Raw genomic sequence first — 18,402 nt, 5'->3', positions numbered from 1 at the left:
AGAATTTATTATTCTCCTGAGAATATGATGATGTAAAAAATACACAAATAATTTTTTTATAAAAATTTTACTAATGGCGATTTATTCACTATATTTGGATGTGGGATGACTTAAATAGGGGAAATATGGAGGGTTACTTAAAAAACTAATAACAAACATTTGGTTCATAGGGCTAGAATGAAACAATGGACAAACATGGAGATGTATTATGGTCTTCGCCCTCTTGCATTGGGAAATTATTGCCAACCTCCAGAGCCACCGAAACCACCTCCTTCTTGACGAATAACTTTGAAGGTTTTAACGTCTCCTCCAAAACCACCGCCGCCGTGAGAATGTCCACCATGGCCATGACCGTGACCACCGGCACCGCCTTCAGCGTGGATAACTTTAATAGTCTTAACTTCTCCACCACCATGGGAGTGGCCGTCATGACCTCCGAAATCACCATGACCACCATCAGCACCGCCTTCAGCATGGATTACTTTGATGGTCTTAACTTCACCACCAGCGCCATGAGAATGTCCACCATGACCTCCATGACCGCCATGACCGCCATGACCCCCTTCAGCATGTACAACTTTCACGATTTTAACTTCTCCACCAGCACCACCGCCATGAGAGTGGCCACCATGGCCTCCGAAATCACCATGACCCCCGGCAGCGCCACCTTCGGCGTGAATGACTTTAATAGTTTTAACTTCTGCGCCAGCACCTCCGAAGCCACCGCCATGAGAATGCCCACCATGACCGCCATGACCACCATGACCACCTTCTTCGTGGACAACTTTCACGATTTTGACTTCTCCTCCAGCACCACCGCCATGGGAGTGACCACCGTAATCACCATGACCTCCGTGACCACCATGACCACCTTCTTCGGCATGGACAACTTTCACAATTTTGACTTCTCCTCCAGCACCACCGCTATGAGAATGACCACCATGACCACCAAAATCACCATGACCTCCATGACCACCGTGACCACCTTCTTCAGCATGGACAACTTTCACGATTTTGACTTCTCCTCCAGCACCACCTCCATGAGAATGACCACCGAAATCACCATGACCTCCGTGACCACCATGAGCACCGCCTTCGGCATGGACAACTTGTATGATTTTAACTTCGCCTCCAGCACCACCACCATGAGAATGACCTCCATGACCACCGAAATCGCCATGGCCTCCGTGACCGCCATGACCACCGCCTTCAGCATGAATAACTTGAATGGTTTTAACTTCTTCATGGCCTCCGTGTCCACCGTGGCCTCCATGGCCGCCGCCATATCCTCCTGATCCACCAACATCGGCATGGATAACTTGTACAGTTTGAACCGAACCGCCAGCATCACCGCCGCCATAACCACCTCCATAACCGTGATCTCCACCATAGCCGCCACCACCGCCTCCGGAACTATCTCCAAGGAATCCAGCAGAGCATGTTGCTGCAAAAACTGCCAGCACACAAACGAAAACCTATAGGATGACACAGAGAGTGATGGAGTGCCGTCATTAATCTCTTGATATCCCTTTATTGAATAACTTCTCCTAATCAATGCTTACCTTCATTTTAGGAATCCTCTTGCTTAGTTTATTTGGGAGATGGAAGGAAATTCCTACAAGTTTTGCTTGTTTCGCTAAATCGAAACTGATACCGATAGCATGCGTTCACTGTGTTTTTATGTCAATCTATGATGTCAAAAATTGCATATTAAATTAGAAAAATTCAGGTTCAACGGTCATCCCAGTGATGATATGTTCCAGTATTTTTTGGCTTATTCCTATTTTGGATTTCCCCACATAATTTTTATGGAATGTTTGTAAGTTTGCGTGTGATCCAGTTCATATTAGTTTGGTTTCATGGTTTCGTTTTGGCGAAGGTGGTGGTTTTAAATTCGTTTTGATCTATGGAATAATAAAGTGACGCTTTGTAACTTGCCCATTTGAATTTGATAACTTGACGCATTTTGAAAGCTAACATAACCGGAGTAGATGCTGGATTACACCACATTGTCAGCCAAAGTATCATGCTAGGCAGCTAATCAATTTAGTGGGTGATTTATTCGCAAAATAGGTTGGGTTAAATGATGAGATCAATAAACTCAGAAAAAAATTGGTAACAATTCAAAACTTCACAAATTTTGGCATTTTAATCCAATTTGGAAAAACGTTCAACTCGTTTTGGACGTTACACGCCTAAAATGAGGTTCAGGGTGGCTGAAATATATTACAACAAACTTCAGGTCGCTATTATTTCTAAACAGCCCTTACCATTGCCCGTCACCATGAAACTACACTGAAAAAAATATTGTCGTTAGGCCAAAGATTTCATGTCAGCGTAGAAGACGTATCTATTTGATATAAAGTTTTTTCCTTATCTGAAAGTCGCTAAACTTCTCAATGAAATCATTTGGTCCTTATAGTTAAGTGATTAGACTAAAAACTGGGTATCTTAACATGAAAGAAAATTTTGTTTGACTAAGGTAAACTTGGCTTTAATAATTCTGATAAATTCTTGAAATCTTATAAATTTGTTGATTACTACAAACAAGCGTTAAAAATATTTTTCACTAATTTATTTTAAAGACGTTTTTTACTTCTGAAATTGAAAATTTAAATTGTCGTTAATACGTGTTTAAAGAACTTGAAAAAAAAACAAACAGAAAAAAAAGAATAAATTTAAATTTGTTTCCAATTCAATTTCAAAACAGAATTGTGTTTTAAAATTGTACTTCAATACTCCGCTTCTTTGGCTCGGAATCAATACCAAAATTATTAGCCTAAAGACAACATCTTTGGAATCGGGCATACTTTTTTAAATGTATCTGATATTTCTCAGATTTAGATACATTTTAATATTACCCACACTACTTTTGAGGTTTCCTCGTTCTAATAATGGACTCAATTTTAGTGATACGATAACTCTGTACACAGACAAAAATATCACAAAAATATTAAAAATTTGATTCAAGTTGAACATTTTTCCGATTAATAAATTAATTGATACAATTAACTTTTTAATCAAGATGGAAACATTAAGTTAATTAAGTTAATGATTGAAAATTTTTAAATTTTTAATTAAAAAATTAATTGATACAATCAAATTTTTAATCAAACTCGAAAGAGTAAGTCAATTAAAAAAAGAATGGATTTTTTAATTTCTAATTAAACATTTATTTCAAACAAACATTTTTGTTAATTAAACTAAAAGCACAAAGTCTGTTAGGAAAATAATTGAAAATTGTTACATTTTTAATCATACAAATAATTGAGTTTTGCACTCAAAATCAATTAAATGTTATATTGATTCAATTGAAATTTTCTAAATAAATCAATTAATTGTTTAATCAAGTATATTTTTTATGCCTAATTAAAACTGCGATTGATACTATAATTTCGTGATTGAAGATATTTCAATTAAAAAATAATTGGATCAACTAATTTCGTGATTGAATAATTTATTTTTTTGTGTAGGTCTAAAAAAGATATAAAAAAATAGCCCCAACTTGTGCATATGTACCGATCTCATTGATATTGCACTCAAAAAAAGTTTACTTGGATCCAAAGATTTTGACCCTCCCTTAAATATTTTGGTATTGATTCCGAACCACAGATGCGGCTTCTTTAAAATAAAGATAGTTTTAGGGACATTAGCGTAGCTAGACAATTTTCTTAGGGTGGGCTATAGCCCCCCTAGCTGAAAATTTATAGACTGAACTTTTAGGTCCAATTAATGTTTCATTTCATAAAAATGAATAACAATATAGGCATCAAAATAACTCGACAATTAATTAATAATAAAGCAACTAAAAGTAGTTCCACACTTTTCCCAGCAAAAAAATTGGGAGTTGTTCTAAAGGCACACTTCCAAACATGTCCTCACAAAGAAGTTAATTATTCTAACTACACAGGAAGTTTTTTTACTTCATTTTTAATGCGTAATTTTTTGTTTTCTTTTAAAAAAAGTAAGAATAAATAAAATGGTACAAATTATTCAAATTTTGGCACAAAAATGCTAAATTCGTTATAGAAATTTTTATAGAATTTTTGAAAATATTCGAGGGAAAACGTTTCAAACAAGCGTTAGAATGCATTAAAAATCATAAAAAATATAAAAATTAATTATTTGGGAAAATATAACAAAATTTTTTAATTCACATTCAAAACACTGAATTTGATTCACAACTTAAGAAGTGATGCAAATTCATTGCAACGGCTGTTGAAACGGTGGACATTCGTTCTATGACAATTTCATATCACATTCATCGCTTCTCCGCTAATTTTGCACCACTTCCGGATCCAAAAATAACATTTTCACTTCTTTTTGGCTATGCTTTTTTGCAGCATTATTAAGATACTAATTTATGAAAGAATAATATCAATTACTATTTTTATACCCTCCATCATAGGATGGGGGTATATTAACTTTGTCATTCCGTTTGTAACACATCGAAATATTGCTCTAAGACCCCATAAAGTATATATATTCTGGGTCGTGGTGAAATTCTGAGTCGATCTAAGCATGTCCGTCCGTCCGTCTGTTGAAATCACGCTAACTTCCGAACGAAACAAGCTATCGACTTGAAACTTGGCACAAGTAGTTGTTATCGATGTAGGTCGGATGGTATTGAAAATGGGCCATATCGGTCCACTTTTACGTATAGCCCCCATATAAAGGGACCCTCAGATTTGGCTTGTGGAGCCTCTAACAGAAGCATATTTCATCCGATCCGGCTGAAATTTGGTACATTGTGTTGGTATATGGTCTCTAACAACCATGCAAAAATTGGACGACATCGGTCCATAATTATATATAGCCCCCATATAAACCGATCCCCAGATTTGGCTTGTGGAGCCTCTAAGAGATGCATATTTAATCCGATCCGGCTGAAATTTGGTACATGGTGTTGGTATATGGTCTCTAACAACCATGCAAAAATTGGTCGACATCGGTCCATAATTATATATAGCCCCCATATAAACCGATCCCCAGATTTGGCTTGTGGAGCCTCTAAGAGATGCATATTTAATCCGATCCGGCTGAAATTTGGTACATGGTGTTAGTATATGTTCTCTAACAATCATGCAAAAACTGGTCGACATCGGTCCATAATTATATATAGCCCCCATATAAACCGATCCCCAGATTTGGCTTGCGGAGCCTCAAAGAGAAGCAAATTTCATCCGATCCGGCTGAAATTTGGTACATGATGTTGGTATATGGTCTCTAACAACCCGCAAAAATTGGTCCACATCGGTCCTTAATTATATATAGCCCCCATATAAACCGATCCCCAGATTTGGTTTGTGGAGCCTCTAAGAGAAGCATATTTCATCCGATCCGGCTGAAATTTGGTACATGGTGTTGGTATATGGTCTCTAACAACCATGCAAAAATTGGTCCATATCGGTCCATAATTGTATATAGCCCCCATATAAACCGATCCCCAGATTTGGGTTGTGGAACCTCTAAGAGAAGCATATTTCATCCGAATCGGCTGAAATTTGGTACATTGTGTTGGTATATGGTCTCTAGCAATCGTGCAAAAATTGTCCACATCGGTCCATAATTATATATAGCGCACATATAAACCGATCCCCAGATTTGGGTTGCGGAGCCTCTAAGAGAAGCAACTTTCATCCGATCCGGCTGGAATTTGGTACATGGTATTGGTATATCCCTTTCCGACCGTGTACGCACAATTGTGCGGGTAAGTTTAAGTCTCTATAATTTCTTTAATATATGACGTACTGCGATAAGAGCGGCAAAAAAATAATTGTGTATGCTCTCTCTTTGTCTAAGAATGTGAAGAACCGTTATAAATAAAGGGTGATTTGTTAAGAGCTTGATAACTTTTTTAAAAAAAAAAACGCATAAAATTTGCAAAATCTCATCGGTTCTTTATTTGAAACGTTAGATTGGTCCATGGCATTTACTTTTTGAAGATAATTTCATTTAAATGTTGACCGCGGCTGCGTCTTAGGTGGTCCATTCGGAAAGTCCAATTTTGGGCAACTTTTTCGAGCATTTCGGCCGGAATAGCCCGAATTTCTTCGGAAATGTTGTCTTCCAAAGCTGGAATAGTTGCTGGCTTATTTCTGTAGACTTTAGACTTGACGTAGCCCCACAAAAAATAGTCTAAAGGCGTCAAATCGCATGATCTTGGTGGCCAACTTACCGGTCCATTTCTTGAGATGAATTGTTCTCCGAAGTTTTCCCTCAAAATGGCCATAGAATCGCGAGCTGTGTGGCATGTAGCGCCATCTTGTTGAAACCACATGTCAACCAAGTTCAGTTCTTCCATTTTTGGCAACAAAAAGTTTGTTAGCATCGAACGATAGCGATCGCCATTCACCGTAACGTTGCGTCCAACAGCATCTTTGAAAAAATACGGTCCAATGATTCCACCAGCGTACAAACCACACCAAACAGTGCATTTTTCGGGATGCATGGGCAGTTCTTGAACGGCTTCTGGTTGCTCTTCACTCCAAATGCGGCAATTTTGCTTATTTACGTAGCCATTCAACCAGAAATGAGCCTCATCGCTGAACAAAATTTGTCGATAAAAAAGCGGATTTTCTGCCAACTTTTCTAGGGCCCATTCACTGAAAATTCGACGTTGTGGCAGATCGTAAGTCTATTCATGATGAAATGTCAAAGCATACTGAGCATCTTTCTCTTTGACACCATGTCTGAAATCCCACGTGATCTGTCAAATACTAATGCATGAAAATCCTAACCTCAAAAGAATCACCCTTTATTTGTTTTTCATATTATTTTTGTAGTTTCAGCAGTGTAATTTGCGCATTTGTAAAAATGAGTGTAAGAGGTAAGTTTGCAAATAAATTAAAATTATTTAAGTTGTGGAATATTTCATCAAACAAGTGTTTTCAATAAGAAAACATATTAAATATTGTATGCAAACAGTAACTTCGTGATTATTTTGTGTTTTTTGATATTTTTACGTCCGTACTTTTACCGGAATTTACCAGACTGCAACAATTGTGCGTATCCTGAAAAAACAGGATACAGGATCAAACTGAACGAACTTAATAATTTAAAATGTTCTATGTACACATAAATAACAGAACTCAAAAATTTAGGAAAATCTACCACGTGGATCGGCCATAGGTCGGAAAGGGATATGGTCTCTAGCAACCGTGCAAAAATTGGTCCATATCGGTCCATAATTATATATAGCCTCCATATAAAACGTTCTCCAGATTTGACCTCCGGAGCCTCTTGGAGGAGCAAAATTCATCTGATCCGGTTCAAATTAGGAACGTGGTGTTAGTATATGGTCGCTAACAACCATACCAAAATTGGTCCAATCACACAAAAATTGGTCCATATCGGTTCATAATCATGGTTGCCACTAGAGCCAAAAATAATCTACCAAAATTTTATTTCTATAGAAAATTTTGTCAAAATTTTATTTCTAGAGAAAATTTTGTTAAAATTTTATTCGGTTCATAATAAAATTTCATCATTGTCAAAATTTTATTTCTATAGAAAATTTTGTTCAAATTTTATTCGGTTCATAATCATGGTTGCCACTCGAGCCAAAAATAATCTACCAAGATTTTATTTCTATAGAAAATTTTGTCAAAAGTTTATTTCTATAGAAAATTTTGTTAAAATTTTATTTCTGCAGACATTTTTGTCAAAATTTTCTTTCTATAGAAAATTTTGTTAAAATTTTATTTCTGTAGAAAATTTCGTCAAAATTTTATGTCTACTTTGTCAAACTGAATTATATACGTATTGGATCGATCTTTTTTGATTTAATATATACCACGTATGTACTTACATACAATTTAGAAGATGGTGTTAGGAGGTTTTAAGATACCTTGCCATCGGCAAGTGTTACCGCAACTTAAGTAATTCGATTGTGGGTGGCAGTGTTTAGAAGAAGTTTCTACGCAATCCATGATGGAGGGTACATAAGCTTCGGCCTGGCCGAACTTACGGCCGTATATACTTGTTTTTAATTAAATTGACTAAACCAGACTAAAGAAAATAATAAAGGAGCTTTAGTTATTCAACTAAATCAAAAGTTCAACCACAGATTTATTATACCCACCACCATAGAATGGTGACGGGGGTATAATAAGTTTGTCATTCCGTTTGTAACACATCGAAATATCGATTTCCGACTATATAAAGTATATATATTCTTGATCAGGGAGAAATTCTAAGACGATATAGCGATGTCCGTCTGTCTGTCTGTCTGTCTGTCTGTTGTAATCACGCTACAGTCTTCAATAATGAAGCAATCGTGCTGGAATTTTGCACAAACTCGTCTTTTGTCTGCAGGCAGGTCAAGTTCGAAGATGGGCTATATCGGTCCAGGTTTTGATATAGTTCCCATATAAACCAACCTCCCGATTTGTGGTCTTGGGCTTATAGAAATCGAAGTTTTTATCCAATTTGCCTGAAATTTTAAATCTAGAGGTATTTTATGACCATAAAAAGGTGTGCTAAAAATTTTAAGTATCGGTCCATATTTTGGTATAGCCCCCATATAGACCGATCTCCCGATTTTACTTCTTGGGCTTATAGAAACCGCAGTTTTTATTCAATTTACCTGAAATTGGAAATCTAGAGGTATTGTAGGACCATAAATACGTGTGCCAAAAATTGTGAGTATCGGTCCATGTTTTTGTATGGTCCCCATATAAAACGACCTCCCGATTTGGGGTCTTGGGCTTATAGAAACCGTAGTTTTTATCCAATTTGTCTGAAATTGGAAATCTAGAGGTATTTTAGGACCATAAAGAGGTGTGCCGAAAATGGTGAGTATCGGTCCATATTTTGGTATAGCCCCCATATAGACCGATCTCCCGATTTTACTTCTTGGGCTTATAGAAACCGTAGTTTTTATCCAATTTGTCTGAAATTGGAAATCTAGAGGTATTTTAGGACCATAAAGAGGTGTGCCGAAAATGGTGAGTATCGGTCCATATTTTGGTATAGCCCCCATATAGACCGATCTCCCGATTTTACTTCTTGGGCTTATAGAAACCGTAGTTTTTATCCAATTTGTCTGAAATTGGAAATCTAGAGGTATTTTCAGGCCATAAAGAGGTGTGCCGAAAACGTTTTTATCTGATTTGCCTGAAATTGTAAATATTCTGGTATTTTAGGCTCACAAAAACGTGTATGGGATTACGTTTTTATCGGTCCATTTGGTAATGCCTCCATATAGACCGACTTCACTTCTTGAGGGTGTAGAAGGCGCACTGATCATGAAAATTGCTTGAAACTCAATGTAAAATTTCCAGATTTTACTTCTACAGATTTAAGATTTCAAATCAAGACGTTATTTTATAATTTTCTTGCACACTTACAAGAGATGTTAATGATTCCTCTAAAACTCAAACAAAAATGGTTCTTATAAATCCAGAATCTGATATAGTCCTCATAGGTGAAATCTTTAAATTTATCTTCGGGAAGTGTCCTCAAGTCCTCAAGCCCTCCTGAAATTTCAAAGGAAACCCTAATATTTGGTTCATGGTGGTGGGTATTTAAGATTCGGCCCGGCCGAACTTAGTGCTGTATATACATGTTTTATAAATATAAGATTTCAAACATTGCCATCGGCAACTGCTACCACAACCAAAGTAATTCGATTGTGCATGAAAGTCTTTAGCGGAACTTTGTGCAGTTGTATATACTTGTTTAATTTTTAGAAAAATGTAAAATCGTAAATAGGTTTTCAAATTCTGGGGGGGGGCTACAATTTTTCTGGGGGGGTCTAAGCCCCCTCCCCAGAGGCCTTCCTACGCTTATGTTTAGGGACCTATGTAACTTTAAATCGAAGATCAACAAAATTAAAATTAGGATACAGATCTCATTTATGGAATTTTCATTCTCTTTTTGCGATATAATAATAAAGCTATTCATGTACAAACAAATTGCCAATTTAAAAATCCAAATTATTACTTATACATCAAATAAAAAAATATTTTCTCAATTCCAAAAAGACTTTAAACCAAAGATACAGAAACCTCAAAATAAGTCTCAGATATATTTGAAGAGTTTTTATAACTGAAAGTCAATATTTCAGTTAATTTGAAAACAATTTCTTTAAATCAAAAATGTTTTACTTTACTTTAAGGAAAAGTTGCCTTGGTTCAAAGGCATACGACTTTAACAGGGCGACGAAAATTTCCAAAATATATGTTCTAAATTTAATAAAAAAAAATATTTTTGATGCAAAGATTATAAATTTACTTTTATTTAAAATTTCATTATTTTAAAAAACTTCAATATTTCAGTAAATTTAAAAACAATTTCTTTAAATCAAAAATGTTTTTCTTTACTTTAAGGAAAACGTGCCTTAGTTCAAAGGCATACGACTTTAACAGGGCGTCGAAAATTTGCAAAATGTATGTTCTAAATTTAATAAAAAAATATTTTTGAAGCAATGATTATAAATTTACTTTTAATTAAAATTTCATTATTTTAAAAAAACTTGTTCTTAATATTGTGTAAATTACGGATCGTAAATATTTTTTTTTCAGTATTTTTTTTAATAAATTCAGATTTATACATAGCTCTCTTATATATATTATTAAATGATCACATTCAAATTTGTCACACAATAATTTGGTGTGATATCTATCATCTATTAATCGATGACGTTCAAAATTTATATAAGATCTCCCCATAAAATATCGTCCATATCGGATTCGGATATGGTTAGGTTAAAGTGGCAGCCGAATTAAGTTTCAGGCTCACTTAGACTATTCAGTCCATTGTGATACCACATTAACTAAAAGTACCTATTACAGATTATGACCTTCCCCAAGGAAATTGGTATTAATTCCGAGCCAAAGATTCTTAAAAATTTTTTTATATAGCTTTAAATCTAGTCACTATCATTTTAAAGATCTCGATCGAATTTATATATCAACAAACGTATTCATGTACAAATAAGGAAATCCAAATTATAACACATTCTTTAAAGTAAACAATGTTTTTTTTATAACCTCCACCATAGAATGGGGGGTATATTAACTTTGTCATTCCATTTGTAACACATCGAAATATTGCTCAAAGACCCCATAAAGTATATATATTCTGGGTCGTGGTGAAATTCTGAGTCGATCTGAGCATGTCCGTCCGTCCGTCCGTCTGTTGAAATCACGCTAACTTACGAACGAAATAAGCTATCGACTTGAAACTTGGCACAAGTAGTTGTTATGGATGTAGGTCGGATGGTATTGCAAATGGGCCATATCGGTCCACTTTTACGTATAGCCCCCATATAAACGGACCCCCAAATTTGGCTTGCGAGGGCTCTAAGAGAAGCAAATTTCATCCGATACGGCTGAAATTTGGTACCTGGTGTTAGTATATGGTCTCTAACAAAAATTGGTCCACATCGGTCCATAATTATATATAGCCCCCATATAAACCGATCCCCCCATTTGGCTTGTGGAGCCTCTGAGAGAAGCAAATTTCATCCGATCCGGCTGAAATTTGGTACATGGTGTTAGTATATGGTCTCTAACAACCATGTAAAAATTGGTCCACATCGGTCCATAATTATATATAGCCCCCATATAAACCGATCCCCCGATTTGGCTTGTGGAGTCTCTAAGAGAAGCAAATTTCATCCGATCCGGCTGAAATTTGGTACATGGTGTTAATATATGGTCTCTAACAACCATGCAAAAATCGTCCATATCGGTCCATAATTATATATAGCCCCCATATAAACCGATCACCAGATTTGACCTCCGGAGCCTCCTGGAAGACCAAAATTCATCTGATTCAGTTGAAATTCAGTACGTGGTGTTAATATATGGCCTCAAACTCCCATGCAAAAATTGGTCGATATCGGTCCATAATTATATATAGGCCCCATATAAACCGATCCCCAGATTTGACCTCCGGAGCTCCTTGGAAGAACAAAATTCATCTGATTCAGTTGAAATTTGGTACATGGTGTTAATATATGGCCTCAAACTCCCATGCAAAAATTGGTCGATATCGGTCCATAATTATATATAGGCCCCATATAAACCGATCCCCAGATTTGACCTCCGGAGCCCCTTGGAAGAGCAAAATTCTTACTATTCGGTTGAAATTTGGTACGTGATGTTAGTATATGGTATCCAACAACCATGCAGGAATTGGTTCCTTTCATTCCATAATTATATATAGCTCCCATATAAACCGATATCCAGATTTGACCTCCGGTGCCTTTTGGAGAAGCAAAATTCATTCGATCTGGTTGAAATTTGGTACGTGGTGGTAGTATATAATATTTAACAACCATGCCAAAAGTGGTCCATATCAGTCCATAATCATATATAGCCCCCATATAAACCGATCCCGAGATTTGGTTTTGGAGCCTCTTGGAGGAGCAAATTTCATACGAGTCAGTTGAAATTTGGTACATTGTGCTAGTATATGCCATTAACAACCATGCCTAACTAGGTCCATATCGGTCTATAGTTATATGCAGCCCTCAGATAAATCGATCCCCAATCACACAAAACCCAAGTAATTCGATTGTGAATGACAGTCTTTCGTAGAAGTTTCTACGCAATCCATGGTGGAGGGTACATAAGATTCGGCTTGGCCTTTTTAATTAAAAACAAGTATATACGGCCGTAAGTTCGGCCAGGCCGAAGCTTATGTACCCTCCATCATGGATTGCGTAGAAACTTCTTCTAAACACTGCCACCCACAATCGAATTACTTAAGTTGCGGTAACACTTGCCGATGGCAAGGTATCTTAAAACCTCCTAACACCATCTTCTAAATTGTATGTAAGTACATACGTGGTATATATTAAATCAAAAAAGATCGATCCAATACGTATATAATTCAGTTTGACAAAGTAGACATAAAATTTTGACGAAATTTTCTACAGAAATAAAATTTTAACAAAATTTTCTATAGAAAGAAAATTTTGACAAAAATGTCTGCAGAAATAAAATTTTAACAAAATTTTCTATAGAAATAAACTTTTGACAAAATTTTCTATAGAAATAAAATCTTGGTAGATTATTTTTGGCTCGAGTGGCAACCATGATTATGAACCGAATAAAATTTGAACAAAATTTTCTATAGAAATAAAATTTTGACAATGATGAAATTTTATTATGAACCGAATAAAATTTTAACAAAATTTTCTCTAGAAATAAAATTTTGACAAAATTTTCTATAGAAATAAAATTTTGGTAGATTATTTTTGGCTCTAGTGGCAACCATGATTATGAACCGATATGGACCAATTTTTGTGTGATTGGACCAATTTTGGTATGGTTGTTAGCGACCATATACTAACACCACGTTCCTAATTTGAACCGGATCAGATGAATTTTGCTCCTCCAAGAGGCTCCGGAGGTCAAATCTGGAGAACGTTTTATATGGAGGCTATATATAATTATGGACCGATATGGACCAATTTTTGCACGGTTGCTAGAGACCATATCCCTTTCCGACCTATGGCCGATCCACGTGGTAGATTTTCCTAAATTTTTGAGTTCTGTTATTTATGTGTACATAGAACATTTTAAATTATTAAGTTCGTTCAGTTTGATCCTGTATCCTGTTTTTTCAGGATACGCACAATTGTTGCAGTCTGGTAAATTCCGGTAAAAGTACGGACGTAAAAATATCAAAAAACACAAAATAATCACGAAGTTACTGTTTGCATACAATATTTAATATGTTTTCTTATTGAAAACACTTGTTTGATGAAATATTCCACAACTTAAATAATTTTAATTTATTTGCAAACTTACCTCTTACACTCATTTTTACAAATGCGCAAATTACACTGCTGAAACTACAAAAATAATATGAAAAACAAATAAAGGGTGATTCTTTTGAGGTTAGGATTTTCATGCATTAGTATTTGACAGATCACGTGGGATTTCAGACATGGTGTCAAAGAGAAAGATGCTCAGTATGCTTTGACATTTCATCATGAATAGACTTACGATCTGCCACAACGTCGAATTTTCAGTGAATGGGCCCTAGAAAAGTTGGCAGAAAATCCGCTTTTTTATCGACAAATTTTGTTCAGCGATGAGGCTCATTTCTGGTTGAATGGCTACGTAAATAAGCAAAATTGCCGCATTTGGAGTGAAGAGCAACCAGAAGCCGTTCAAGAACTGCCCATGCATCCCGAAAAATGCACTGTTTGGTGTGGTTTGTACGCTGGTGGAATCATTGGACCGTATTTTTTCAAAGATGCTGTTGGACGCAACGTTACGGTGAATGGCGATCGCTATCGTTCGATGCTAACAAACTTTTTGTTGCCAAAAATGGAAGAACTGAACTTGGTTGACATGTGGTTTCAACAAGATGGCGCTACATGCCACACAGCTCGCGATTCTATGGCCATTTTGAGGGAAAACTTCGGAGAACAATTCATCTCAAGAAATGGACCGGTAAGTTGGCCACCAAGATCATGCGATTTGACGCCTTTAGACTATTTTTTGTGGGGCTACGTCAAGTCTAAAGTCTACAGAAATAAGCCAGCAACTATTCCAGCTTTGGAAGACAACATTTCCGAAGAAATTCGGGCTATTCCGGCCGAAATGCTCGAAAAAGTTGCCCAAAATTGGACTTTCCGAATGGACCACCTAAGACGCAGCCGCGGTCAACATTTAAATGAAATTATCTTCAAAAAGTAAATGCCATGGACCAATCTAACGTTTCAAATAAAGAACCGATGAGATTTTGCAAATTTTATGCGTTTTTTTTTTTAAAAAAGTTATCAAGCTCTTAACAAATCACCCTTTATTTATAACGGTTCTTCACATTCTTAGACAAAGAGAGAGCATACACAATTATTTTTTTGCCGCTCTTATCGCAGTACGTCATATATTAAAGAAATTATAGAGACTTAAACTTACCCGCACAATTGTGCGTACACGGTCGGAAAGGGATATACCAATACCATGTACCAAATTCCAGCCGGATCGGATGAAAGTTGCTTCTCTTAGAGGCTCCGCAACCCAAATCTGGGGATCGGTTTATATGTGCGCTATATATAATTATGGACCGATGTGGACAATTTTTGCACGATTGCTAGAGACCATATACCAACACAATGTACCAAATTTCAGCCGATTCGGATGAAATATGCTTCTCTTAGAGGCTCCACAACCCAAATCTGGGGATCGGTTTATATGGGGGCTATATATAATTATGGACCGATATGGACCAATTTTTGCATGGTTGTTAGAGACCATATACCAACACCATGTACCAAATTTCAGCCGGATCGGATGAAATATGCTTCTCTTAGAGGCTCCACAAACCAAATCTGGGGATCGGTTTATATGGGGGCTATATATAATTAAGGACCGATGTGGACCAATTTTTGCGGGTTGTTAGAGACCATATACCAACATCATGTACCAAATTTCAGCCGGATCGGATGAAATTTGCTTCTCTTTGAGGCTCCGCAAGCCAAATCTGGGGATCGGTTTATATGGGGGCTATATATAATTATGGACCGATGTCGACCAGTTTTTGCATGATTGTTAGAGAACATATACTAACACCATGTACCAAATTTCAGCCGGATCGGATTAAATATGCATCTCTTAGAGGCTCCACAAGCCAAATCTGGGGATCGGTTTATATGGGGGCTATATATAATTATGGACCGATGTCGACCAATTTTTGCATGGTTGTTAGAGACCATATACCAACACCATGTACCAAATTTCAGCCGGATCGGATTAAATATGCATCTCTTAGAGGCTCCACAAGCCAAATCTGGGGATCGGTTTATATGGGGGCTATATATAATTATGGACCGATGTCGTCCAATTTTTGCATGGTTGTTAGAGACCATATACCAACACAATGTACCAAATTTCAGCCGGATCGGATGAAATATGCTTCTGTTAGAGGCTCCACAAGCCAAATCTGAGGGTCCCTTTATATGGGGGCTATACGTAAAAGTGGACCGATATGGCCCATTTTCAATACCATCCGACCTACATCGATAACAACTACTTGTGCCAAGTTTCAAGTCGATAGCTTGTTTCGTTCGGAAGTTAGCGTGATTTCAACAGACGGACGGACGGACGGACGGACGGACGGACGGACGGACGGACGGACGGACATGCTTAGATCGACTCAGAATTTCACCACGACCCAGAATATATATACTTTATGGGGTCTTAGAGCAATATTTCGATGTGTTACAAACGGAATGACAAAGTTAATATACCCCCATCCTATGATGGAGGGTATAACAAGTATATACAGCAGTAAGATCGGCTGGACCGAATCTTAAGTACCCACCACCATGAATCAAATATAATAGTTTACTTTGAAAACTCGTCGTCGAAGCGGGTTACTTGATAATATATAGCATTTTAGGGGGTTTGATGACAAATCTTCTCCCAAACAAATCAGTTCAACCAGTACGCTTCCCGAAGAAAAAAATTAAAGATTCTACCTATGAAGACCAGCTCAGATTTTGATTTGAGAACTAATTTTGTTTGAGTTTTAGAGAAATCATAAACATATCGTGTATATGATGAAATAACGCCTTGATTTGAAGTCCTAGAAATAAATTCGGGAGTTAGGTCGATATGGGGCCTACACCAAAACTTGGACCAACACTCACCACCTCTTAATGTTCCTCAAATACCTCTAGAATTCCACTTTCAGACGAATTGGTGAAAACTACGAATTCTAGAAGCCCAAGAAGTAAAATCGAGAGATCAGTCTATATAGGGCCTATACCAAAACATGGTCCCAAGATACGTCTATATTTCTAATTTCCGGAAATGTGGATAAAAACTACGGATTCGAGAAGCCCAAGAAATAAAATCGGGAGATCGGTCTATATGGAGGCTATACCAAAACATGGACCGATACGGACCATTTTCGACACACCTCTTTAAGGTCCCCAAATACCCCTAAATTTCCAATTTCAGGCAATTCGGATAGTAAATACAGTTTCTGGAAGCCCAAGAAGCAAAATCGGGAGATCGGTCTATATGGGGGCTATACCAAAACATGGACCGATACCATTTTCGACACACCTCTTTATGGTCTTAAAATACCTCTAGATTTTCAATTTCAGGCAAATCGGATAAAAAATACAGTTTCTAAACGCCCAAGAAGCATAATCCTGAAATTGGTCTATATGGGGGCTATACTAAAACATGGTCCGATGGGCACCATTTTCGGCACACCTCTTTATGGTCCTCAAGTACCTCCAGATTTTCAATTTCAGGTTAATTGGACAAAAACTACGTTTTTTATAAGCCCAAGATCCTAAATCGAGAAATCGGTTTATACACTGAAAAAACAGTGAACCCACCAGGAAGATAACTTTCGGTTAATTTTAGAAAATTTTGAATATTTGTAGAAAATTTTAACTAAACAGTATTACAAACGTTGGCATCACGCCGATGTCATAAAAATAAGTAAATATTTTTCGACAAATTCAAGAAAATTTATTAGACATAACTAAGTTTTTTTCACTTGTTAAAGAAAATTTTGTAGTTTGAAGGAAAAACTTGGAGTTCAAAATTGCAAGAATGTCTTTAGTGACATACGAAGTTCATGATGGACGCCTTTTTGGTAAAATTTACAAATTTAAAGAAATTCTGAACTATTTTGTGGAATACACGAATTTAGTTAATCTTTATGCTTCATTTGAGTATATTTTTTTCCTCGATTTTAGTTAATTTAACTAACGTAAACAAAAAATTATTAAAGTAAAGGCAACTTTCTCCAAACATAATAATTCCATGAACTATGATAAAGTTAAATTGGCTTTAGTGAAATAGAGAGTTCACTTTTTTTTGAGTGTATGGGGGCTATATCAAAACTTGGACCGATATAGCCCACCTTCAAACTTGACCTGCCTGCAACCAAAAAACGAATCTGTTCCAAATTTCAGGACGATAGCGCAATTATTGAAGGCTGTAGCGTGATTACAACAGACAGCCAGACAGACGGACATGCTTATATCGTCTTAGAATTTCTCCCTGATCAAGTCGATATTTCGATGTGTTACACACGGAATGACAAACTTATTATACCCCCATCACCATTCTATGGTGGTGGATATAAAAATTAATTAAATATGTAAAATCCTCAAATTAAATAGTAGCCTGTTATTGAAGTTTTTGTCTTCAATCCAAGGATTCAATATGTTGGTTAATTCTTTCTTTAAAAACATACAACTTTAACAGACGGGCACGGTTTCTAATAACAAAGATTGAAATAAAACAGTTTTTTAAGCAAGGATTAGTGTCATTCTTTCAATTAAAAATTATTTTAAATTTTTTAAGAAATTTGTCCTTTATATTGTATGTTATAAATTGCGTTTACTGAAATTTAGGTTGTATAATCTTTAGTTAGTACAACCCCCCCCCCCCCCCCGGACTCTGTACT

The 18,402-nt window shown here is 36.3% G+C and overlaps 1 protein-coding gene across 1 annotated transcript in view; it reads right to left on the bottom strand.

The window, feature by feature from the left end:
• Positions 1-236: 236 nt before the first annotated feature.
• LOC142230949 (uncharacterized) overlaps positions 237-18,402 on the bottom strand; it is a 33,058-nt gene continuing 14,892 nt past the window's right edge. The window contains exons 4-7 of the mRNA XM_075301565.1: positions 1,563-1,584; positions 1,394-1,475; positions 1,082-1,249; positions 237-988 (exon numbers count right to left, since the gene is read on the bottom strand). Coding sequence (XP_075157680.1) covers positions 237-988; positions 1,082-1,249; positions 1,394-1,475; positions 1,563-1,584 — 1,024 coding nt within the window. The remainder of the gene's footprint in view (positions 989-1,081; positions 1,250-1,393; positions 1,476-1,562; positions 1,585-18,402) is intronic.

Source organism: Haematobia irritans, chromosome 3, assembly GCF_050003625.1.
Source record: "Haematobia irritans isolate KBUSLIRL chromosome 3, ASM5000362v1, whole genome shotgun sequence".
Lineage (NCBI taxonomy): Eukaryota > Metazoa > Arthropoda > Insecta > Diptera > Muscidae > Haematobia > Haematobia irritans.
The sequence above is the reverse complement of the archived record's forward strand: the minus strand, read 5'-3'. Positions and strand labels throughout refer to the sequence as shown.